We start from the raw sequence: 27,928 nt of genomic DNA, 5'->3' as shown, positions 1-27,928 counted from the left end.
AAAACTAGATGGTCCCTGATGAATATTTTTAGGTCGAACCAAATGCAAGCAATGATAAATCATGATGAATGTTTGGCATTTAAATGGCATTAGCAACTTAATATTTTCATGGAACTGCTTACTGCTTCATTAGATAAGCTCACTCTTTTCAAACTCGAGTATTGGTTCATAATATACAGAAATATTTAAAATAAGACCTTCAGTTTTCTTCATACTCTGTATACTAAATGGTTTAAATTGCTTTTTAAAAAAACAATATTCATATGTTTTCTTCCAAAAGTTTAAACTATATTTAATTGATACAATTATCTCTGCTAGAGATACTAGCCAAGGCTTTTCTAATTTAAAATAATATGTACCTGCTGTGTTCAGCACAAAACTTACAACTTTTTCTTTCAGATGAATGGTAATTATGTAATGGAGTTCCTGGGTAGGTAATTATGAAAAGCAAATTAGGCAATTATATAAGATCTTCTATGTCTGGAGATTAACAGCAGCCAAGTACCTTGACCCAAATTATTCAATTATCATTATTAAAGAAAAAATACTAGTGTGTTTCCCCCTTAATTACGTAAGGGCAGGAGGCAATTCTTGTTCTGCAGAAAAGATATAGTAAAAACCTTTTCCATTTTTCTACTTTCCGTGAGAGTTAGTTGCTTATTATTCAATCATAGGTGCTATTTAACAAAAAAGCTTAAAAAGGAACATCTTAAATATACGAAATATAAAAGGAAATATCCAAATTGTTGAGGCTGTGTGAAAACTGCTCAAAAGAATTTTATTTGTCTCATCATTGCTGATTTTTTTCATGTTCCCTTGTGTTCCTTTGCAATTCCCAATGAATAAACTCTTCAAGATATGATGGTCAGCAATTTCAATGGCTAACTAGTTGTTTCAGTTTTAAATATCAAGCATTTGGGACAATTTTTCTCAATTCAAGTCTTTAGTTTCCACAGCAACTTCAGTAAAAATAAAGACCAAATGGGGAGAAAAGGTAATCTCTTTCAAAACAGTATGGATTTTGAATGAGTTTTTCAAAGACTTTGAGGTTGACACAGTAACTTGTTGGTAATCAAGATTTTTACAAATCCAGAATTAGCTATGCAAATAATTAACTGATTCAGTTAGCTCTAACATCTCACAGTCAAACTTGATGTTTTATTTAGCTTCTAATCAAGATAGAGTCAGCTAAAAAAATAGGTTTATTTCTTTTTTCTATTTGTTTTGGTCCTGTTGAAATCATGCAACTTACTGGCTAGTGTTTAACCTTAAGTAACATTTCTTTTATTTTCTTTTCTAAGAAATATTCCTTTAAGTATTTATATAAGCTTCTTTTTCCTTTGAAATAGGTCTTCTGTACTTTTTCTGGTATTTTAGGAAGAAGCTTTAATGAGTGATAGCCATTCTGTTTTCTGAATTTTACATTAGGGATCAGATGCCATGATTGTCTTATGGGATAACACTTTCATACTGAAACTTACATTTCACAGGCAATGAGTTCTGTTGTGCAGCGATCCCACTGCACATTACAGAATGTATTGCTGCAGTTCATAACTAGTGTTTCAAAAATTCCCAGAGCCCATATAAAAAAATCATGAAATGAAAGATAGGCACTCCCATTTTGCAGGGCTTATCCTTTTAAACCATGCATTCCCCACTTCCCATCCCGTATCTGGTCCCATCCCCTGCTGTTTCAGACTGCAGGAGAGCTCTGCTTGACTTTTGGTATATTTTTTCTACATGACATTCTGTTGAGAGCAGTCATCTCCATCCAACCTCTCCCCCAAGTACTATGTACTGTGTACTCATTAAATGTCACTACAGAAAACTGTTCACATGCTCAGAAGCCTACAGACAATAGACAATTTTTTAAGCAGTAAATTAAGAACTTCATTTTTGACTGGCATATTTTACCTAAACACATGGAAACATAAAGTACACATGGCTTCATTTAAGCTTATTCGTGACCTATAAGCACTCCCAGTTTCCTGGGAGTGAAAAGGTAACTATGTGACTGGAACGTCCGCATTCCTAGCACATACTCACACGGATACCATGTCAATCTTAACACAAAAAAAGAGAAAGAAAGCATTCCACTGAAACTAAGGTTCAGGTATGCATTCCTTTTTTGTAAATAAAATATATTTGTTTTAAAGAATTGGCTCTGAATATCCACTCCACTTTCCACAGCTGAATTCAAAGAAGAAATAAGTGGAAACATTTACACATTGTTTTCACACATTTCCTGTAGCTCTCTAGAACATTACATTATAGTTGTCCCTGGTACATTTTCAAATTTCAGAGGAAACACCCGTTTCTACCTATTTTCTAGGTCAGCAGATCTGGTTTTTGAAATAATTTCTGGAGTGAAACTTGGGAATGGGGAAAAACAAAATGGCAGATACCTCACTTTAGAGCACTGATTGTCCAAAACCCCACTGAGTCCATATGCAGAAAGCTCGTGGTCTAAAGTCTAGTCCTAAATGGCCATTAGCCAAAATAGCAGGAAGAGGGTTTGCCAAATTCATACTCCAGCAAAGTTTACAGTTTCTTCTAATGTAAGTATTAAACTCAGAGAAAAAACTAGCAAGAGAAATAAATCCAGTAATCTCTAATCTATGAGGCTTTTCATTACCAGGATTTGAATTTTTCATGGATGTGTTGCAAAATTGTCACTTTATTTTCCTGGGTTTAGGTTACTTCCTTTGAAATACTAGTAAGCTCAACTCTCCTCTTTCTATTAGAAAACTAAAAAAGGTGGCTAGAATATTTTGACTAGCATGTATCACTAAATAAAAATAATAGCAGTAAATATTTATTGATGTGTTCTAAACTCAACAACCTGTGAGGTAGGTGCTATCATTCTCTCCATTTTACAGATAAGGAAACTGACATACCGAAAATATCTAAGGTCACGTGGCTGGGATACAAGCCATGGACCCAGAGCGTTAGTCTTAACTACCACACAACACTGTTTGTGCTGAATGTTTTCTTCTTGCCCCTCTAGCTCCATTCTCTAACAATCTTTCCCATCCTGCTTTGCACCCTGGTATGCTGACTTTTACGGAATACCTCAACAGGGCTCCTTGGTTCCCTAGTTTCCAGCTGGATTTGGGGAAATGAAAATGGGGAGAAATGCCAGATACAGGTGATAGGGAGGAAGGCAGCAAATCACACTGCCATGTGTGTACCTATGCAACAATCTTGCATGTTCTTCACATGTACCCCAAAACCTATAATGCAATGAACAAAAAAAAAGAAAGGCACCAGGAAATAGGAAGGGGTTGGGTACATATTCCCCTGGTCCCATCGTTACAGAGCTTCAGTTACTGATAACCCTGCCTCTGTAATAAATAATTACAGATGTAATTATTTATTGAAATGCTATTTATTGCTTAATTGTACATTTCAAAATAACTTAGAGTGTAATTGGGCTGTTTATAACTCAAAGATACATGCTTGAGAGGATGGATACCCCATTCTCCAAAATGTGCTTATGTCACATTGCATGCCTATATCATTTGCCCCACAAATATACACACCTACTATGTACCCACAGAAATTTAAAAATTAAAAAAAAGAAATGTTTTTATTGTTATGTTAATATCTACTGGAATCAGACCAATACACCAGGCTGGTAAGTTCTTTTTCAAGGGAAGGGAATGTTACAGGACATGAGTTGGGGGAGGTGGGAAAAAGGATAGGGAAGCTCAGGACAAGTAAATTATCTAATTAACAGTGGATCTTTCTGTGTTCGCTTCTTTGACACAAGGATATAGCATCTGTGAGAAACTTTCAGAATTCCCATTTGGATTTTTTCTTACAGCCAAAGGAAGCATTAATTAAATCAATTGACAACCCACCCAGTATATAAATAAATAAAGGAGTAACACTGCAATAGTCTAGTTCCTTGTCTGTTTTCAAAGGTGAATTAAGGACATCCTTGAGATGTATTTTAAATTGCATTTCCAAAACATAATACCATACAGTGATTTACAGACCACTGATGGTTGGCCAAATAATTTCTTCACTTTGGTTTCCCTTTTACGTTAAATGAAGATGAAAGCTACCTAGATTTTCTACTTAATCATTGTTTTCTTTAAACAACAACAACAACTTCACTTTAGCTCAAGAGAGAGTTAATACAAAATATATCCCAGGTAAAGAAATAGATTAAATAGGTTGAGAGGGTAAAATACAACACTACAGTTTCCTTTAGAAATGGTAGATGAAAACTCTTGAGTAAAATGAAAGGACACTGTATGCATGACTTGCCTGCAGTTCTTGTGTCTATTAAATGTGAAGATACCAGTATAGCATCTATTTTCCCTAGAGTTCATAATGTTTACATAATAGAATAATTTGGAACAGTGAGAAAAACAAAATGACTAAATCACATGCCCAAAATTTTGCAAATCCAATTTTAACACTGTCACAATGATTCCTATTGACAAAATATTCCATGGTGGTGGCTTTCTTTAAGGAACATGTTGACTTACACAGTTCCAGTAGGTGCTTCACAGTATTTTTTCTCACATACAGTGAAAAAGAAAACTGTCCAGCCTCTTACTGGATTCTCCCACTCAGATTTATTTCCCAGTAACAATCAGACATCTAATTTCTAACAAACATGATGGCACAATTTCCCCCACTTTAAAAGCATAATACCAACCCTACCAGTGTTATAATAACACTAGTTAATATTTATTGGGCACTACTTTGTATCAGACCATGTATGGAACATTTAAGTGAATTATCTCACTTAAACTAAGAGCAAATTTCTGAAAATGATAATTCTATTATCTCCATTTTACAAACAAGTAAACTGAGACTCACAGGGCCCATGTTACAAAGAAATACAGAAGCTTTATCATTTAGGATGCATTTACTTTAAGGTAACTGAATACTCAACTCAAATTGGCTTGAACAAAAAGATAATTTCCTGAACTCTGGAGGTTTAGCAGTAGGATGTGTTTGATTATTGACTTAATCCAAGATACTCCTAGCTAAAATTTCTTTGGTCTCATTAGCCAAAAGTAAATGAGATATCCTTTCTTGCGCCAACTGGCAAGGGGGTTAGAATTGCTATGATGGACAGATAAATAAAGGCTCAGCCCTGATGGCATCAAACTCTAGTTTATAAAAATGGACAACTTTAACAATACTTCTCTCTAGTACTATTCTGCTAAAGCTAAATTTAAAGATTAGAATATCAGTTGATGATCAAGGAGAGAAGCACTATCAACAAGCCAGTGGGTTAAGTTTCTGTAATATGTCCATATTTATAAAATTTTCTGCAATTTACATCAAATTTTTATAAATTATTATTCTTACAAATTATTTGGTAATTGTCATATATATTAAAAATCATTCGAACTATAAAAATTATGTATAATATCATGCTGTTAGTCCTGAAACTGCGTAATTTATAAAGGAAAGAGGTTTAACTGACTCACAGTTCCACACGGCTTGGGATGCCTCAGGAAACTTAAAATCATGGTAGAAGGGGAAGTAGACACATCCTTCTTCACACAATGGCAGGAGAGAGAAGTGCTCAGTGAAGTGGGGAAAAGCCCCTCATAAAACCATCAGATCTTGTGGGAACTCATTCACTCTCATGAGAACACCACGACGGACCTGCCCGATAATAATCACCTCTGATGAGGTCTTCCCATAACATGTGGGGATTATGGGAACCACAATTCAAGATGAGACATTGGGGAGGGGGTACACAGCCAAACTATATCACATGTCATTTAATAAAGGCTCTAGGGCTAATAGTTTCTCTGCAGGGCTTTGCTTCTCCATTTAAGACACTATATTATTTCAATTTTATGTAACTCAATTTTCCTTAGGTATGCTGGGATTACAGGCATGAGCCACCACACTCAGTCTGTTTTGGAAATCTCTAAGTGGTGTCTGACTGCTCACAAACAGGTCCCATTGAGCAACTATTCTTTCAAAAGCTTAGCCAGCCATGTGTCTTCCTGCCTCTTCTATAGTACTTCTGCTGGGAATGATCATGTCCACTAGGTATAACATACTCAGCATACTGGCTCAACACCCTATTTCCCCCCACTGCACACCACCACCACCTCCCACCTGGCACCTCACAATACTCTAAGCAGGTGATATACAAGTTGATGTAAGGGAGAATGATGCTCTTCCTCACATAAGTCACATTCTGTTTCAGTAACCAGTTGAGCCTCATTTTAATAGTTACAGGAATGTTATTCATCAAAAACACAAATTGACCTTACTGAACAACAACTACAAAAGTTTTCTATTTCAATAAAATGATTTTAAATACATTTATTAAACAGTTTGTTGCTGTAATATGATATAAAAATTAACATTAAATACATCTATATTACCTCACATTATTCAATACTTTTATTGAACTGTGGTCTAGGAGTAATATCTTTTGGTTAAAATTGTTTTTGAAATAAAATCTGTCACAATTAGGCTGGCCTAACTGATTTTGATAAGGCAGCTGGTAATAAAGTAGACTCACTTTATTAAACTGACCTCGTTAACTTGTTTTTTGTCCAGATGGAATACTTGACCAGAACTTGTAGAGGCAATTTCTTCATAGACCTTATATCCAATATGGGTCCTGTCATCACAATCGCCAGTGAGCACAAATACCACCTATGATTTAAAAAAAACACAACAGTGTAAAGAGTTTCCAGAAATAAAAAAATATGTGTATATATTTTATATTACATAAAATATAAAATATTATATACATTGTGTTATTTTATATATTATACACAATATAAAATATAAACATATACACATATATTTTAAATATATGTGTGCATATATTTTATATACATATACACACACACACATATTCTACTTTCCCAGTAATATGTTAACATGTTATATATATACACATATATACATATATATATGTATAATTCTTGACTTTGTACTCTGTTTAATAGTGAACCCAGATACACACATAATGATTTAAATTTTAGAAGTGTAGGCTAAAAACGGTGGAAGTGAGACCATGACTATGCTATATCACAGAATGGCCTCAATTCCTCACCCCCCCTGTACCTACACACTCAGTCAAAAGATTGTGAATTTCCTCTTATAAAAGAGGTAGAGCTTATTTTGTCACCTTCAAATCTAAGCTTGTCCATGTGACTTGCTTTGGCCAATAGCACGAGGCAAAAATGACATTCTACAACTTCTAAGCTGAGACCCAAGAGGGGTTGTGTATTTCCATTTGTTCTTGGGTGTCTTCCATTTGTTAGGCATGGCCATAACAACATGCCTAAACTAACTTACTGGTCTCAGAAAGAGGATAAGACAACTATGAGGCAAAGCCAGGTCTTCTGACAGTCAAGCTTAGATAAGGCAAACCCACACTATTCCCCAGACACAGAGCAAGCCTGGCCCAGATCAACTGAGCTCTGTGAACATGTGAGAAATAAATGCTTATAGTTTTAGGCCACTGAGTGTTTAAAAAGTTTGTCATGAAGCAATTGCTGATACAATGAAAAACTAACTCTGACTCAGGCATGATTCCACATCAGAGGTGGACTCTGGAATATAAACCTTTATTGGTTAGGCCTATGTTTTGCCAGTTATAAGGAAAAGATGGTAACAAGTACCTTAATTAATCCCCAATCGAGTCTTCTGCATACTGAAAAAAAAGGCATTCACATGCTATGTATAAATATCACGTACATGTTTAAATGTTGAAATTAGATGACATATACCTATTGGAGAACACACACGTGGACAGATAGATAGTTATCATTATGGTTATTCACCACACATGGAATAGTCAAAGAGAACAGGAATCTAGACAGAAACATTTGAGGTTGATTCTTACTCACTTGTGACTGTTTCTGTTGGATAAGTTGCAGTACCTCATGGGTGAGCCGGTAATCTTTGGACCGAGCATCAGTGAAAACATAGATGAAAGAACCAGGAAGAGAAATTTCCAAGGCAATTTTTATAGCTCCAATACTCATTTCTGGACAATCACCACCACCCTGTTGAGTGGAGAGAAAAATTCAATTACCTCATCAGCAAAAACAAATGAATATTTTGGTTATAACAAGGTGCTTTGAGCAAGTTTCCCTTTCATTTTCTGTCAGTTTGGCACTTTGTTCAAGAAGAGATGGAAGAGATGTAAAGTGATATGAACCGGAAAAATTTCTAACTTCTGGGTAAGTTAGAAACTCACCCACAACACACAAAATAATAGATATATACTTTTAAAATTAAATGTCTATTCAGTCTCCCCTCTCTTACGTGACTATCGCGTGTAACCCCCTTCTCTTACTTTTTCTAACTTTTTTTTTGAGATGGAGTCTTGCTCCACTTGCACAACTGTTGCCAGGCTGGAGTGCAGTGGTGGGATCTTGGCTCACTGCCACTTCCACCTCCTGGGTTCATGCGATTCCCCTGCCTCAGCCTCCCGAGTAGCTGGGACTACAGGCGCGCGCCACCATGCCCAGCTAATTTGTGTGTGTGTGTGTATTTTTAGTAGAGACGGGGTTTCACCATGTTGGCCAGGATGGTCTTGATCTCCTGACCTTGTGATCCACCCGCCTCGGCCTCCCAAAGTACTGGGATTACAGGCTTGATGACATTGCTTATTGTACTGAGAAGACAGAAGCAATCAGTAGAGAATGTTCATAAGCTCCCACCACCACAATACCTGTTAACAAACCTACCTGCAGAAGCAGCCAGATGCCTGCCTTAACAGTGAAGGACTTGCTTGTACTCATGGCTATGCACTCATGGATAAGGCTAATTACTCACCTGGGAACTAATCAAGGTGATCTCTCTATTCCATTGCACGCTTTACTAAATCATTTCAGCATACAAACATATTGGCATACCTCCACACTCCCTCAAACTTCTGCTCACTTTGTACCTGTCAGAGAAGCTTTCCCTGACTACATGACATAAAATCCATCCTGTTTGTCATTCTTTTCACTCTGACTCTGTTTCATTTTTCCTATTAACCCATAATCTCGGTGTTTTATTTTCTACTTGAATAGGCTCAACACGTTTTGCCTATTGCCCCAAAAACTGTTCCTCAGGGGAATTTTTGCCACATATATTTCCTTCATAATTACGTGGATTTCTACATGAAATTGTGAATTTGCTGCATTTATAGTTTTACACATTATATTTTAGATTTAGAATTACACCCTATCTGTTTCCATGTCATCAGCATTATTCAAAACCACAGGATTGAATAATGGCATAACATTCTATTATGTCTATATTCCATAATTTAGTCAACCATTTTTCTGTTGTTGAAATATTCATGCTCTTTCAAATTTTACTTCTTCATTATAAATGACAGACAGGCAGACTGACAGCAATAACTATAGGGCCAAGGGAATGGACTTTTAATCAACATAATTTGAGCAATTAATAATTGCTGAACACCCTGCTGGAATTTGGGCATCCAACACAAATAAGCTAAAATATCTTGTTCTGAAGGACTTCAGGGCCTAGAATAAGCAATCGCATAAAAAGCAGAGCAGCTTGGGATCACTGGGCTTTGTGGCAGCAGAGTCCAACAAGTAAAAGCTCTTTCTCAAAAAGAAAATAGTTATTCCATGAAAGGAATAAGACTTTATCATTAAACTGGAAATCCTATTTGATTTTCCTGTTGGGACTTCTGGCAAACTCCAACAGTCTCAGATTCTGATACAGATACCATGAGCACAATAGATCTAATCAGGGTCATAACAAACAAGTATTAGAAGTTTACACTGTAGCTAGCCTGGATAAAGTGGAGTCTCTTTTCTTGTACTGGATTCCAATCAGCCTTTCAGTATTATTTGTTAAATAGGTTGGAATAGAGCATCAGCTGTTAAAAATTGACTCTAAAACTGAGACCCGTTAAATATTAGGTCACTTTCTTAATTGTATGGGGCTAGAAGATGTAGTAACCTGATCTTCACTTTGGAAAATATATTAGCCATTGATTCCCCAAAATTTTACCCAGTAAGCAGTCCTTTCCCTTTTTGCAGAACTCACCTCCTACCTTCTATCACTTATGTGCATTTTCAAGGCATTTAGTTTAACAAATAACACCGCTCTCAACAACTTGTATATTTGTATCTTCTGACCATACTTATCTCTCAAGTTCTAATTTTACATTTTCAATTCTTGTTAGATCTTTATTCCTGGGTGTTCCATAGGTCTCTCCAATTTAGTACATCTAAAACAGAACTCATACTTTCTGCTATGTCATCTCTATTTTTGTTAACAGTACTATCTGCATAGACATTTGGTTTCAAAACCTGAGTCATTTTTGACTCCTCCTTCTACTTCCATCTAATCAGTGGTCAAATACTCATTCCACTTTCATAAATCTGTCCCTTCCCTTTTTCTTCATTTCCTACTGTTCACTTTTCTTATCAATAATTTTATTACATGTGTAGACTCCTATTTGATTTTCTGCTCTTCCTTCCACTTAACTTTATTTTGCCTGTAGTAAAGAGCTATATCACATTGCTACATAAAATGTTTCACTACTTGTGTTGGATCAAATAATCTTTCTAGCTTTCTATCTCCTGTTGTTCCTTCTCCATAAATGGCTCCCTTTAAGCTGAGACTAATTCCTGCTCTTTTAATAGTCCCCTTGCTTCACCCCTTAATGCCATAAGTATTTGCATTCAAGTAGTCTTTCTACTGTTCTATCTCTATCATTAAACACTTCTCAACAAAATATCCATACCTAAATTCTTCCATTATTGTATAAGCTCATTGATGGCAAGGAGCTGTGCTCTGCTGAGTCCTTGAATCCTCAGATCATAGCACATTTCTGGCTTAATCACTAAGTAAATATTTTTCATATTAAACTATTATCTCATGAAGGTTGAGATAATATGCCTTCCCCTCTTTAAAGCTTTGATTCCAGTCAGATGTGCTTCCTTACTCTTCAGATGTATTCTACTATGCTGTACACTTTAGTGGTACTTAACATATGTCCTTTGCCTAACAGTTATTGGGAGGATTATCACGTGCAACAATGACCTCGAATGAACATTTGTGTAATAGGAAAGTGGGAAATAGACAGACATGTTAGTAATTTTGGTATACTGAATAGAAAAATCTTTACTTGCAGCCAACTATAATCTGTAATGGATATTCTGGGATGCTCAAAAAAATTTAAATTCCTATTTTATATTCAGAAGCTTAAACAAAAACATTCCTCAACTGTACTCAACACTGTGCAACCAAGCATGAGCCACAATATAATTTACCCATTCACCAGGCATTTGTTGAATGGCCAAGTACACAATACAACTCCATGGTAGTATAATTCTAAGAAGAGATTAAGTGCCTTTTACTAATTGTCATGTATGTGCCAACACACTAGGAGAAGTTTTCTGTCTATAGTCCAAACATGAGGACAGCTAAGAAATATCTAGAGGCACATATTAGGAATAGAAGGAATGATAAACCTTGTCCAGTTACTGAGTGAGAGACCCTCTCTGAGCCATTTACTTGGGTATAAATTTGCTCTAAGAGGACCTACAGATGTCTAATTCCCTAGGAATCCTAAAACATTACTCAGGAATAGACCATAGAGACCACTAGAATCCTTGAAAGGGACTCCAAATGAAATCATCCCATTGGAATCTCCCCAGAGCTTCAAGCTCAACCTAAAATTAAACGCAGCCCTAAAACAATCATGTACTAAAATGGGATCCCTAAGACTATAAATATTTTCAACCTATAAATTTGAATAAAGCAGTTTAACCACATATTAATAAAATCAAGATAGTCAACAACCTTTTCTGTAAGTATTAGAACCACCGTATTTTCCTAAAAAGTAAAAATACACTTTGTGAAACACTGGAGTTTTATGTATATAAAACTTAATATCGGTTAAAAATCAAAGGAAAGAGTGTGGTGAGCTGACACAACTAAAACCCCACAGAGAGTTTCACAAATATCCTTCTATTTCTTGAACTGTTAAAAAAAAATCATATACTCTAAAATGAATTCTTTCATTTTTGTGAAAGAACAAAAAGTCTCAAGGCAGCCAGGAAAACTGGATAATGTCAAGTAAAAAGAGAACACTGTAAGCCAGGCATGGTAGCTCATGCCTGTAGTCCCAGCTACTTGGGAGGCTGAGGTGGGAAGATCCCTAAAAACCAGGAATTACCATCCAGCCTGGGCAACACAGCAAGTTATCTCTTAAAAAATAAAATAAATGTTTAAAAAAGAAACACTTTGACTCACACATGACAGAAGCGAAGACTGGATGTGCTTTTACATCCTTTAGGGGTGATTTGTATAGCTTAATTTTTTTTCCCTGCTATGGAAATCAGTGTATTCTTTAAATAAAAATGACTATTCTGTACCAAATTTCACATTTGCAAACCCAGATTATATTGTAATCATATTGATTTTAAGTGTTCTCAGGAATAAAACTCTTTCCAAAATAATACAGTATATTTAAATTATTACCTTTCTGCTCCTACCTAACTGAAAACTAAAATAAATGTTAACTAGTAATTCATGTCTTAATAAAGCTATGTGTCTATCTCATTGTGGAGGTCCTGAAAAGAAAAATAAGTTTATTCTTTTTCCAAAAGAAATTAACATACAGTATTATCTTATTATAAAAGCTCCCTCTCTGATACTTGAGTTTGATTTTCTAATAATTTCAAATCATAAATTGCCATTAAAATGATCTATGAAAGAAATGCTTTCCCTCTGCATCAATACAGCAGCCACTACCTAGCCTCATGTGACTACTAAGCACTTGAAATGTGACTAGTGAAAATGAGAAACTAATTTTTAAAATTTTAATTAAAATGTAAATTAAAAACTAAAGGAATGCTAATTTTTATATTAATAACATTGAAATAATATTTTGGATATATTCAGTTAAATAATGTTAAATCTATTTATTTAAATAGATTATTGAAATTAATTTCAACTGCTTTTGAAATTATATATGTAACTCACATTATTTGTTGGACAGCACTACTTTAGAATTATACACTTTATTTACTAATGTAGACCTCAATTAGACTGTTAATTGTAAAACTGTTGCTTAGATGAAATCTTTCACCAACTTCCTTTCCTGGCAGAAGTTACTAGAGGCAAAATTTAAGTTGCTTTAATTTACTAAGGATCAAGAATCAAGGTACAACTTACTCCAAAGATCTAAAAATTATTGGCTTTCTGTGTGTGTGTGTGTGTGTGTGTGTGTGTGTGTGTATGCATGCAGTGGCATAATCACAATTATGATTATAGATACATATATCAAACTGTATCATTCATACATACATACACACACACACACACACACACACACACACTTAACCCACTGGTTTCTTTATAGTGTTTCTCTCAAATCATGAACTGACTTTCTGATCTTTAAGTTTAGCTTTGGCAGAACAGGACTAGACTAGAGAAGCATTGCTAAAATTGTCCATTTTTATAAATAAGCCTCTGTAGGTGGATTTGTGCCAGTTGATTTAAAAATTGGAGGTAAGTGAAATGTGACTGAAACTATAAAAACAAACTGTTTTAAGTTTTATTTCTAAACTTAAAAAAAAAAAAAAGCAGTCCTGGCAGTGTGTGGCGGCTCACATCTGCAATCCCAGCACTTTGGAAGGCCAAGGAGGGTAGATTTCAGCCCAGGAGCTTAAGACCAGCCTGTGAAACAGAGGAAATCCCCATCTCTAAAAAAATTAGCCGGGTGTGGTGGCATGCACCTGTGGTCCCAGCTGCTCAAAAGGCTCATGTGGGAAGATTACCTGAGCCTGGGGAAGTGGAGGCTGCAGTGAACTGTGATTATGCCACTGCACTCCAGCCTGGGCTACTGAGTAAGACCTGTCTCACAAAAAAAAGAAAAAGTCCTTTAAAAGTCTTTGGCAGTTTTGTTTTGACCTGAATACCAAATAGAAAAAATGTAAAATAACAATCCCGTGCCATTTTAGCTGGTGATTGCAGCTCCAGGAAGGCAGAGTCTCCCATTCATCTGATTAAAAAGGGGACTGAAACAGAGAGCCAGGCTAGGAGATTCCTGGGCAAAAAAGCCCAGACACGAATCTCAGCGCTGCTGTTTCAGCCAATGGTGCAGTGGGTCGTGGCATGGGATATCACACAGATCCCAGTGCCTTTTCAACAGGCAACTGGTACACCTGGGAGAGAGTCGACTGTTCAACTGAAAAAAAAAAAAAAGGCTCTGAGGCAGGGAGCCAGGTGGTAAGGCTCGGCTGGTCCCACCACCACCAAAAAATAGCAATCAGAAATGCTCTGGACTGAGAGTTTCACAGCAAGCACAACTGAACCCGGGATGGTCCAGCACTGTGGGGAAGGGGCATCCACCATTACCAAGGCAGTCCACCACTACGGAGGTAGTTTGCCATTGCTGAGTCAGCCCACCATTACAGAGAGAGTCCCCCATTATAGAGGTGGGCCGCCATTGCCCAGGGAGTTGAAACTACACCCGTATAAACAGGACTGCAAGGAAGTTCACATGGCAGCTGGGCAGAGCCCACAGCAGCTCAGCAAAGCCTCTGCAGGCAGACAGTGACTAGGCTGCCTCCTTGCTGGGCAGGGCAGGGCAGCCCTGAAAAAAGGCAGCAGCACAACAGAAACTCATAAATAAAGCCCTAACTCCTGGGATAGAGCACCTGGGGAAAAAAAAGAAGGGGGTGGTTTATGAGTTCTGCAGCAGCAGACTTAAACGTATCTGTCCAACAGCTCTAAATGAACAATGGAGCTCACAGCTCAGCACTTGAGCTCCTATAAAGGACAGACTGTCTCCTCAAGCAGCTCCAGGATCCCCGTATATCTAAAGAGTCACCTCATAAAGGAGAGCTCAGACTGACATCTGGCAGGTATCCTTCTGGGACAAAGATAGCAGAAGAAGAAACTGGCAGCAACCCTTACTGTTTTGCAGCTGCTGCAGGTGATCCCCAGGCAAGCAGGACCTGGAGTGGACCTCAGCAGTCCTACAGCACAGGGGCCAGACTGTTAGAAGGAAAACTAAGAAACAGAAAGAAATAACTTCATCATCAACAAACTGAATGTCCACTCAGAGACACAATCTGAAAGTTGACAACTACAAAGATGACAGGTGGATAAATCCACAAAGATGGGAAGAAATCAGTGCAAAAAGGATGAAAACACCCTAAAGCAGAACGCCTCTCCTCCTAAAAGGGATCACAACTTCTCACCAGCAAGGGAACAAGGCTGGATGCAGAATGAGTATGATAAGTTGACAGAATCAGGCTTCAGAAGGTGGGTAATAAGAAAATTCTGTGAGGTAAAAGAACATGTTCTAACCCAATGCAAAGAAACCAAGAACCTTGAAAAAAGATTTGACAAAATGTTAACGAGAATAAACAACTTAGAAAGGAATATAAGTGAATTGACGAAGCTGAAAAACACAACCCGAGAACTTCACGAAGCATACACAAGTTTCAACAGCCGAATTGACCAAGAAGAAGAAAGGGTATCAGAGGTTGAAGATCAACTCAATGAAATAAAATGAGAAGGCAAGAATAGAGAAAAAAGGGTAAAAAAGAACAAACAAAGTATCCAAGAAATATGGGACAATGTGAAAAGACCTAATCTACGTTTGATAGATGTACCTGAATGCGACAGAGAGAATGAATCCAAGCTGGAAAATACTCTTCAGGATATTATCCAGGAAAACTTCCCCAACCTAGCAAGGCAGGCCAATATTCAAGTCTAGGAAATATAGAGAACACCACAAAGATATTCCTCAAGAAAAGCAACACCAAGGCACATAATCGTCAGATTCACCAGGGTTGAAATGAAGGAGAAAATGCTAAGGGCAGCCCGAGAGAAAGGTCAGGTTGCCCACAAAGGGAAGCCCATCAGAATCACAGGAGATCTTTCAGCAGAAACCCTACAAGCCAGAAGACAGTGGGGGCCAATATTCAACATCCTTAAAGAAAAGAACTTTAAACCCAGAATTTCATATCCGGCCAAACTAAGCTTCATTAGTGAAGGAAAAATAAAATCCCTTGCGAACAAGCAAGTACTCAGAGATTTCATCAACACCAGGCCTGCTTTACAAGAGTTCCTGAAAGAGGCACTAAACATAGAAAGGAACAACCAGTACCAGCCACTCCAAAAACATACCAAATGGTAATGTGCATCAACACAATGAAGAAACTGCATCAACAAACGGGCAAAACAGTCAGCTAGCATCAAAATGGCAGGATCAAATTCACACATAACAATATTAACCCTAAATATAAATGGGCTAAATTCCCCAATCAAAAGACACAGTCTGGCAAATTGTATAAAAAGCAAAAATCTGTCAGTGTGCTGTATCCAGGAAACCCATCTCACATGCAAGGATTCATAAAGGTTCAAAATAAAGGGATGGAAGAAGATTTAGCAAGCAAATGGAGAGAAAAAAAAAAGCAGGAGTTGCAATTCTCGTCTGTGAAAAAATAGACTTTAAACCAACCAAGATCAAAAGAGACAAAAAAGGACATTGCATAATGGTAAAAGGATCAATGCAACAGGAAGAGCTAACTATCCTAAATATATATGCACCCAACACAGGAGCACCCAGATATATAAGGCAAGTTCTTAATGACTTACAAAGAGACTTAGACTCTCACACAATAATAGCGGGAGACTTTAACAACCTGTTGTCAATATTAGATCAACGAGACAGAAAATTAACAAGGATATCCAGGACTTGAACTCACACCTGGACCAAGCAAACCTAATAGACATTTACAGAACTCTCCACCCCAAATCCACAGAATATACATTCTTCTCAGCACCACATCACACCTACTCTAAAACTGACCTCATAATTGGAAGTAAATCACTCCTCAGCAAATACAAAAGAATGGAAACGGCAACAAACAGTCTCTCAGACCACAGCGCAATCAAGTTAGTACTCAGAATTCAGAAACTAACTCAGAACCGCACAGCTTCATGGAAACTAAACAACTGACTCTTGAATAGTGACTGGATAAACAATGAAATGAAGGCAGAAACCAACAAGAATGAAGACACAACATACCAGAATCTCTGAGACACATTTAAAGCAGTCTCTAGAGGAAAATACATAGCAATAAATGCTCACATGAGCAGAAAGGAGAGATCTAAAATCAACACCCTATCATTAAAATTGAAAGAGCTAAAGGAGCAAGATAAAAGGAACTGAAAACCTAGCAGAAGACAAGAAAAAACTAAGATCAGAGCAGAACTGAAGGAGATAGAGACACGAAAACCCTTCAAAAAAAATCAATAAATCCAGGAGCTGGTTTTTCGAAAAGATCAACAAAATAGACAGACCACTAGCCAGATTAATACAAAAGAAAACAGAATAATCAAATAGAGGCAATAAAAAACGATAAAGGGGATATCACCAGAGATTCCACAGAAATGCAAACCATCATCAGAGATTACTACAAACAACTCTATGCACATAAACTAGTAAGACTGGAAGAAATTGATAAATTCCTGGACACTTGCATGCTCCCAAGCGTAAAATAGGAAGAAGTCAAAACCCTGAATAGACCAATAACAAGGGCTGAAGTTGAGGCAGCAATTAAGAGCCTACCACTCAAAAAAAGCCCAGGTCCAGATGGGTTCACAGCCGAATTCTACCAGACATACAACGAGGGGCTGGTACTATTCCTTCTGAAACTATTCCAAACAATCCAAAAAGAGGGAATCCTTCCCAAATCATTTTATGAGACCAACATCATCCTCATACCAAAACCTGGCAGAGACTCAGCAAGAAAAGAAAACTTCGGGACAATATCCATGATGAACATAGATGCAAAAATCTTCAATAAAATACTGGCAAACTGATTGCAACAGCACATCAAAGAACTTATCCACCATGATCAGTAGGATTCATCCCTGGGATGCAAGGCTGGTTCAACATACACAAGCCTATAAACGTAATTCACCACATAAACAGAACCAAAGACAAAAATCACATGATTGTCTCAATTGATGCAGAGAAGGCCTTTGACAAAATTCAACAGCCCTTTATGCTAAAAACCCTCAATGAACTAGGTATTGACGGAACGTATCTCAAAATAATAAAAGCTATTTATGACAAACCAATAGCCAATATCATAATGAATGGGCAAAAACTGGAAGCATTTCCTTTGAAATCTGGCACTAGACAAGGATGCCCTCTCTCACCACTCCTATTCAATATAGTACTGGAAGTTCTAGCCAGAGCAATCAGGCAAGAAAAAGAAATAAAGTGTATTCAAATAGGAAAGGAGGAAGTCAAACTGTCTCTATTTGCAGACCAAATGATTGTATATCTAGAAGACCCTATTGTCTCAGCCCAAAATCTCCTGAAACTGATAAGCAACTTCAGCAAAATCTCATATACAAAATCAACGTGCAAAAATCCCAAGCATTCCTATACACCAATAACAGATTTAAAGGGAGCCAAATCAAGAATGAACTGCCATTCACAATGGCTACAAAGAGAATAAAATACCTAGGAATACAACTAACAAGGAACGTAAAGGACTTCTTCAAGGAGAACTACAAACTGCTGCTCAACAAAATAAGAGAGGACACAAACAGATGTAGAAACATTCCATGTTCATGGTTAGGAAGAATCAATATGAAAATGGCCATACTGCCCAAGTAATTTACAGGTTCAACACTATCCCCATCAAGCTACCAATGATCTTCTTCACAGAACTGGAAAAAACCACCTTAAACTTCATATGGAACCAAAAGAGAGCCCACATAGCCAAGTCAATTCTAAGCAAAAAGAACCAAGCGGGAGGCATCACACTACTGGACTTCAAACTATACTACAAGGCTACAGTAATCAAAACAGCATGGTACTGGTACCAAAACAGAGATATAGACCAATGAAACAGAAAAGAGGCCTCGAAGGCAACACAACACATCTACAACCATCCGATCTTTGACAAACCTGACAAAAACAAGCAATGTGGAAAGGATTCCCTGTTTAATAAATGGTGTTGGGAAAACTGGCTAGCCATGTGCAGAAAGCAGAAACTGGACCCCTTCCTGACACCTTACACTAAAATTAACTCCAGATGGATTAAAGACTTAAACATAAGACCTAATACCATAAAAACCCTAGAAGAAAATCTAGGCAAAACCATTCAGGACATAGGCGTAGGCAAGGACTTCATGACCAAAACACCAAAAGCATTGGCAACAAAAGCCAAAATAAACAAATGGGACCTAATCAAACTCCACAGCTTCTGCATGGCAAAAGAAACAGTCATTAGAGTGAATTGGCAACCAACAGAATGGGAAAAAATTTTTGAAGTCTACCCATCTGACAAAGGGCTGATATCCAGAATATACAAAGAACTAAAACAGATTTACAAGAAAAAAACAAGCCCATTCAAAAGTGGGCGAAGGACATGAACAGACACTTTACAAAAGAAGGCATACATAAGGCCAACAAACATATGAAAAAATGTTCATCATCACTGGTCATTAGAGAAATGCAAATCAAAATTACATTGAGATACCATCTCATGCCAGTTAGAATGGTGATCATTAAAAAACCTGGAGACAACAGATGCTGGAGAGGATGTCGAGAAATAGGAACACTTTTACACTGTTGCTAGGAGTGTAAATTAGTTCAACTATAGTGGAAGACAGTGTGGCGATTCCACAAGGACCCAGACATAGAAATTCCATTTGACCCAGCAATCCCATTACTGGGTATATATCAAAAGGATTATAAATCGTTCTACTATAAGGACACATGCACACAAATGTTCACTGCAGCATAGTTTACAATAGCAAAGACCTGGAACCAAGCCAAATGCCCATCGATGATAGGCTGGACAGGGAAAATGTGGCACATATACACCATGGAATATTATGCAGCCATCAAAAACGGTGAGTTCGTGTCCTTTGTAGGGACATGGATGAACCTGGAAACCATCATTCTCAGCAAACTGACACAAGAATGGAAAATCAATCACCGCATGTTCTCACTCATAGGTGGGTGTTGAACAATGACAACACATGGACACAGGGAGAGGAGCATCACACACTTGGGTCTATGGGGGGAAATAAGGGAGGGACAGCAGGGGGTAGACAGCATGGGGAGAAATGCCAGATATAGGTGATCGGGAGGAAGGCAGCAAATCACACTGCCATGTGTGTACCTATGCAATAATCTTGCATGTTCTTCACATGTACCCCAAAACCTAAAATGCAATAAAATAATTAAAAAATAAAAATAATTAAGAATACACACAAATAGAGAGTTATAAAGTTTTCATTATTTATAACAGGAAGAATATTGGAAACAAAATATAAGTTTAATAATGGTGGTGGCTTAGTTAATAGAATGGAACACTTTGCCACCATTTATTTACATATAAAGAGGTTTACAACATACTGTACTTTAAAATTATAAAGTAGTTGCAAAATAATGTGATAATTATATGATTCATTAACATGATGTGCATGTGGATAAATATAGGAAAGGGTCTAAAATAAATATCCTAAAATGTAAATAATAATAATAATAATCCCTAAAACATTTATGATAGAAGAATTTACAATTGGAGAACTTGAATCTATAAAAGGTCTTATTAATTTAATCAGTACTTTTCTTGTTAATAAGACACTCCTCCTGTGTTAATTCAACAAATGTCTACTCTGAGCCAAGTGCTGAGAGAGTATTGTCACAAACACTATGTTATTTATTCTTTACATCAACGGATGAGGTAAGCATCACTTTTAGCATGTTTGATTGACAGAGTACTACCTCTTGAAAATCCTTTCTCAGGGTCATACAGCTAGTACGTGAAAAAGCAGAGATTTGAACTCAATTATGCCTGACCTAAAAATTCATGCAAACTCCTGTGAGGCATTTTATTACCTTCTTGAATTTCTGTGACTATAAGCAAGTACCTTTCTGAGACACTGTGTAATCAGAGGAAGAAAATTCCCATTCTTCTAGATACCTACAGGATATTGTTCATTCCTCTATTGTGGTATTCAATAAGATGCACTATAATTTGTATTTCCTTCTACTTTATCTCTGTTTTTTGAAGTACTTAATAGGTGTTCCATCCTTAGTAGATTTTGCAAAGCAATCTTGACATATTCTGGGCACACTTGACATACTCAGCCTGAGCTTAACTTAAGCCTAGGCCATCCTATTTCAAGTAATATAATTCCAGGGTTAAACCCTCTAAAAGTACAAGTTTACGAAGCTACTCCCTGTGTGTTTGATCTCTTCCTCACATCCCTCTCTGTCCTTGCATAAAGTCAGGATTAATAATTAACAGGATAAAATCAACATGGCTATGTAAATAATGTTTCCTAAAACCACAGAAACACACACACATGTGCGCGAGCGCACGTGCACACACACACACACACACACACACACACACACACACACACACACACAAGGTATAATGAAGATGAGCTGTATAATGCACAGAATTAGCTCCCTAAATGCATTTTAGAGTCTGACTTTGTTAACCTGTGCTTTTATTTGAACCCTGAAATATAGATAATTAATATCAGTATGCACAGTCCTGCACAATATTTTGTTTGACATTTTATCTTTATAATGTTACTGATGTCTACAACTTACTAAATTGTCAGAGACATTTCAGATAGAAAAATGTATTAAAAAAAAAAAAAACAGAAGCATGTGAGCTTTTGGAGTAAATGTTATTCCTGGAATATTTTTTTTAAACTGTAACTTCAGAGTTACAGTGATAATTATGTTCAAAAAATGAATTCCTGGAAGGCAAGATTAAATAAGAATGAATAGAAATCTTATCATTCAAGGGATTATTAAAACAGATTATCATGCTGTCTTTTCTAAATACAACACAGTATAGGAGTAGCACTGGAATAAACTAAACTTTTAAACTGTGAAGAGTTGGAAAAAAATGAAGTCCCTGTCTGAATTCTAATGGGAAAAATGTACATCAAATGATAGATCAGAGAGACCCAATAATGTTAATCTCAGAGGAGGCATGTTCCCATGCCATATTATTTGTCTTCTAGTCAATCCACTTCAATTCTTCAATTCTTGTCTTTTCATTGAACTTGTTTATATATCAATTGTTTTCCTGGTATGCCTAATTCTAAGCAATCAAAAATTGAAACATTTTTATAGGCTTATGACTAAGTCCAAAATAATTCTTAATGGCATTACAATATTTATCCTTATTCTAACAGGAATATAACCTACTAAAGTTTGCACTTAGTTTCAAAGTCAGACTATATTCTTTTCACATGGAACACCCATACTTGAATTGTCTTATTTGCGTAATCTGTCCTTCACCTACAAAATTTAGGTTTGAAACTCAGTTTCAAGCTAAACAACAAAAAAATTATTTTTGAGACAGGGTCTAGCTCTGTTACCCCAGCTGCAGTGCAGTGGTGTGATCTCACTCACCGCAACCTCCACCTCTGGTGCTTAAGTGATTCTCCTGTCTCATCCTCCCAAATAGCTGGGATTATAGATGTCTGCCACCATGCCTGGCTAATTTTTGTATTTTTAGTAAAGAGAGGATTTCACCACGTTGGCCAGGCTGGTCTTGAACTCATGACCTCAGGTGATCCACCCACCTCAGCCTCCCAAAGTGCTGGCATTACAGGCGTAAGCCACTGCACCCAGCCTAAAGCTGAACAAAATTTTACAACAATCCATTCTCTTTCATAAAATAAAGTTGCACAATTCTTTTACAAAGAAAACAGGATGTACATGTGAGGACCATTAAATCATACTGAATCTAATTTAAAATTGCATTGAAGCAAGTACAAGATAAATGAGAATAATTACAGAGTTCATCAGTGACATGTGCTGCTTTTATTACTTGTGGAATATATTGCAGGGATATACTGAGAGACGATTAGAACATTGCAGAGCCCAAACTTCAGATCTCCAGAATCAAAAAGAAGATGGTACATCCCAGGCAGTCAAACTATCCTGTTCTTTGCTACACATTCATTGATCACCAGACAAACTCAAAGAAGGTGAAATCCAATCAAAGTATCAAAGAACTGCTGACCACGATTCCAGGCACACTAAAGGTAACATTACAACAATGTCCATGCTTTCAGTTTATCACCTGTCAGTGGCAAGGATTTAACTCATGAGTCACTGATCTTTCAGCTGGTTAGACCTTCTTTCATGGGAGGTAGAGCTTTGGTGAGTGTTCAGGGGAGATGTTTTGTTGGGTCTTCGGAGCAGGTTCAGGTCACTTCAAATAAAATATTTATAAAAATTGCACTATGTACCAGTCACTCAATATCCTGATTAGTAAATTAGAAAATGTTGTGCCTAATACATTAAAAAATATCAAAAGCTTTATAATTCACATGAGTTATAAGGGACAGTGAGTGGTTCTTTGAAGAGGGAAATAGGATGGAGATAACCAAGAATAACAAAAATAGTGAAAGTATCTTCTACTTATCAGAATACATGTAAGAAGTACACAGGGTTAACTGCAGGCAAAAATGGGAAACTAACAAATTATATCTTGGTATTCTCAGTCACCCTTCAGTAATGCTCCTCTTCTCAGCTTAGTGAATTCTTTCTTACCCACTTCAAGGATTCTGTATCTTTTTTATTGTGACCTTCAAAATTAAGACACTACCATTCCCCTGGTTGGAATGGATTCCTGGTCCCACCTAACAAGTGGCTCCCTTGTTTGCTTAGGGAGCTAAAGCCAGAGCTGGCAGGGACAGGGTCTAGGAAGGTCTTACTAGTCAATCATCATTTGCTTATTCAAGGAGGAAGCATTCACCATACCTATACTTGCTCTGAGCAGACCTTCTTGCTCCCAGTTCTTCCTATTCTATGACCCTTTGCTGGTTTTCCTCTCTGCTAGTCGAGACTCTACCTAGCCATAGAAATTGCTCTCTTCCTTCTGCTCCAACACTCACATAGGGATTTTGCATGCTTTCCAGCACATTTGATATTATCTTTGTTATTGGCTAGCTAATGAAGACTATAATGCTGTGATTCTTTATTTCATGTGTTTAAAATATATTTATGCTGCTTGTGTTATTTCCTCTCTAGGCAAAATGTAAAAATGCATTTTTACTAATAAAATCATTATGACTTAGAAAGATATCACATTATGAGAAAGTTTGAGAGATATACATTTTACATTGTTTTTAGAGCTAGTAGTCATTTTAAAAAATGGTGAAATAAGATCTTAAAGGAGAAGGCTATATATATGATAGAGCAAATAAATGAGGATTTTTTAAAAATTACCATGAAGATAGAAGGATAGAGACCTAGTTTAAATGTTTATATAAGGAAACCTGAGAGACATAGCTGATGACAGAACCAGTATTCAATAATGTAACATGCCTGCCAAAGAAGGCTGATATCAGCCTACAGCATTAAAAGAAGCTTCTCAGACACTGCTCCAGAGGAGTCCCCCAGGTATCATCTGGTGACATAGTCCAGTGCTATCAAATCTTTAACCAGTATTACTTAGGTCTAGGGTATTGACAGGTTGCTGGAAGGGATTCTAACATCTGATTGTATAGCTGGACAAATAATATTCCAAATCAATTCCAATACCAAGACTCCACAACTCTCCTGAAATTTTTTTTCAAGATCCAGGACTAAAAAACATGCTTCCTGAGAACTAACTGCTCCTACCCAATTTGGATAGAGAAAAAACTCTAATTTTCCTTTATGTCCATTTCACTGAAAACGAGGTGTTTTGTTGTTGTTTTTTTTAACTGCAGCTGCTAGCAACTCTGAAAAAAATGAGATTTATAGTTTTCTCTAGGAATCCTGGCTGTAGATCAAGGAACATTCTCCCAAGGAAAATGTTTTGATCTCCATCCTTACCGTCACCTAAAAACTGACAAAATCAGATTTAGTATTTATTGTGGGGAATAGAACAATCACTTGGTTGCCTAAGTAGGATGTATGCAGTGAATCCAGGCATCATAGGTTGGTAGATTCTTTCTCTTAAATGCTATTTGACCACAGGAATCTGCAACATTTACCAGGCAATGACTCATGTATTTACCCTTAAGGATATTTCCATAGATGCACACTCTGAAAAGAAAATCAAGAAATTTCTCATTATAATCCATATCCACCCCACTCTAACCACCTGTATATTCCATTTTGAAAAAGCAATCCAAAGTCGAATAGCCTTCTATATTATTTGTCCTTTGAAGTTCACACAAAAGATCACTGCAAAATCAACCAGGTGTTTGCTTCTGGACAGGGTACCAAAATGGATACCTGGAAAAGGGCCAGGCATTCCCATTCCTGTCCTCCACCGTCTTGTTTCAGTCTCAGTCTCTATTCCTTGTTCTCTGGGGATATAGAGAATTCTTTACTGTAGCAGAAACTCTAATAGAAAACTCAAACTGCAAACTAAAGTTTTAATAGATGCTTCATTCAGGCCTAAAGAAGCTTCAACTCCAAAAATAAAAACAATCAAAACACTACCTACAAATGTACCTATGGTACACACAGTACCCTTCAATATCTTAAAAACCTTTTGTTCTTGTTTCTCTCCAAAGTGTGCATGAGCTTAAACAAGCTTATCAGACTTCGTAGCAAGAACATGTACCCAGGAAAGCCAGCGATTTTATTAATAACTATGTCATTTGCTACTTGCTAATTTTTGGTGGAGCAATTACTCAAAGTGACTTGAGACAGAAATGGAAATAAAAATATTTAAGAAAAAATTCATTTTGTTGAAGGTGCTATCAGCCCTAGACATACATCTGTCTTTAATTCTTTACTTTCCTATTGTGAAGTGACATACAAAGAGAAATTATATAAATAAATATGCTAGCTTGATTATTTAAACATATTTAGAAGGAAAGTAGCAGAGCAATAAAGGAAACTGACTTTGGCATTAAACACCTCCAGTTTTGAGACCAGATTTGCTACTTGCTATTTTTGTGACCCGAGTAAGATATGCTACCTAATATCAAAAAGCTTGAGATTCCTCATTCGTAAAAAGAAATAGTAATATTTATGTGAGTATAAATTGAGAGAATCATTTTAAAACACTTGCAAAACCTTTTGCAAGGCACATATTCCAAAATTGTTGCTCACTTATGCCACAAACTTTTGGGGTTTCTTTCCCTTAAAAGAACTCTGGAGCACCAGAGCTAGCAGTAGCAATAGATAACATTTATTGAGCCTGTACTTTGGGCCAGACAAGGTTCTGCTTGAAGGTTTATACATACCATGAGTTAGATGCCTTATCATACTTTCTTCCCTAAATTAAATACAAGCCAGTCCTCCTTTAAAGTGAGTGAGTGTGTGTGTGTGTGTATGATATTTGTAAGCAAATGCATATTATGAAAACTTAAATGGATATTAAAACGGCTTTTCTAAGTTGAATCATGTCTAATCATGTCCAAAAATGAAAATCAAACCTCTGATAGCTCTACATTCTATCTGTATCCATGCTGGCATATAATGCCTTTCCTTTTTTGTCTATTTTTTATTTGCTTTCTTCATTGTTCTAGCCATATATGTTTGATTTTAAAAACTCATAGGGAAGAATTCTCTATATATCTAGAAATTAAAGTTACAGTTTTACGCAATATACTTTTTTATATAATAGAAATTAGATAAAGTGTATATACCAAACTGAGATAGTAAATTATTCTTCTAAAATCAGCATTATCTTATTCTTCTCTTTTTAGAAGTCTTCGCCTGTCTGACCAGGGTATTTCATATTCTCCTTAGGCAGTTAATTCTACCAACTGTTCTATAGCAAAACATTCTTTTCCCCCTAACCTCAGCCTGCTGAAGTTTAAACCTATTCATTCTCCTGGACCTCACCCTATCTCCTTCATAACTCTGTCATGTTGCTATGTGACAATGCTTTTCCAGATATTTTAAATCATATTCCTACCTTTTTTAAAATTATATTTTATTAAAGACTTTACTAAGGGGAATTAAATTATGTGTGAAGTTTCAATTTGGGGGATCAACAATTTATACAAAAGTTGGAATTGTAATCTCATTATTGTAGAAATATCTTGGTGTTTTGAGGGTGTGTGTGTGTGTGTGTGTGTGTGTGTGTGTATGTTTATACTTTGAATGTTTGACTAATATACTTTTGTTCTTTAAAACATTTGGATAAAACGCTTGAAAGCATATTACTGCCAATACCATTTTCTAAAACTCAACAAGCTTTATAGTTTCTCATAAAGAATGTGTCCCGAGGCAAGGCTTTGCACTGCATATTTATGAGGATATTAATTTCCAAAGCGCTGTGTGATTTGAATACCATTTGTTGTCATTGGTCTTTCCTTCTTTTCCCCAGAGAGAAAGCACAGTCGTTTTCAAGTTACTTCTCTGTGTTCCAGATGAAAGAGGATAAAGGAAAATGAAATTGATGTTATAAATTTAGTAATTTAAGTGTAATAAGTTTTTGCTGTTCTTTTTTTTCCTGGAAAATTTTAGATTGCCTTTTCTCAAGTTAGCTCTGTATCTCTAGAAGAAAAATAGCTGAGCCTGTTGTAATGTTAAGAGATGATTAATTTACTTCAAACTAAATTCACTTCTCTTGCTTTCAAAACCAATTTAAATATGAAGGCAATATTTTTAAAGGTTTTCTTTTTTTAATGTTCAAGCTAGTTTAATAGGACAACAATACTCGTTATTGATATCAGTGATTTTGGGGGAGTTACTAAAAATGGTAGAAGGGGAACTGAAGAAGGGTTTGAAAATCATACATAAAACAATATGTAGTATCTCATACTCAAATTTTATAAAATCTGTAAAGCTTCTCCAACTGATTAATGAAATAATAAAGTATTCCACAAGCAAACACTGAACAGAATATATCCTTTAGGTTAGTGCTAAGTGACGATGTAGACTAGACTTTTTATATTTAACCTTTAATTCATTTTTTTTGTCACTGATTTAAGAAAGAATGATTCATGAAAAACT

General features: G+C 36.4%; 1 protein-coding gene across 3 annotated transcripts in view; it reads right to left on the bottom strand.

The window, feature by feature from the left end:
• Positions 1-27,928, bottom strand: part of HMCN1 (hemicentin 1) — a 455,928-nt gene that overhangs the window by 309,211 nt on the left and 118,789 nt on the right. For all 3 annotated transcript variants that reach the window (XM_017524525.2, XM_017524527.2, XM_017524530.2), the window contains exons 3-4: positions 7,857-8,015; positions 6,529-6,651 (exon numbers count right to left, since the gene is read on the bottom strand). In XM_017524525.2, coding sequence (XP_017380014.1) covers positions 6,529-6,651; positions 7,857-8,015 — 282 coding nt within the window. The remainder of the gene's footprint in view (positions 1-6,528; positions 6,652-7,856; positions 8,016-27,928) is intronic.

Source organism: Cebus imitator, unplaced genomic scaffold (genome assembly GCF_001604975.1).
Source record: "Cebus imitator isolate Cc_AM_T3 unplaced genomic scaffold, Cebus_imitator-1.0 Scaffold33, whole genome shotgun sequence".
Taxonomy (NCBI): Eukaryota; Metazoa; Chordata; class Mammalia; order Primates; family Cebidae; genus Cebus; species Cebus imitator.
Note: the sequence above shows the minus strand (reverse complement) of the source record. Positions and strands in the feature narration are given on the sequence as shown.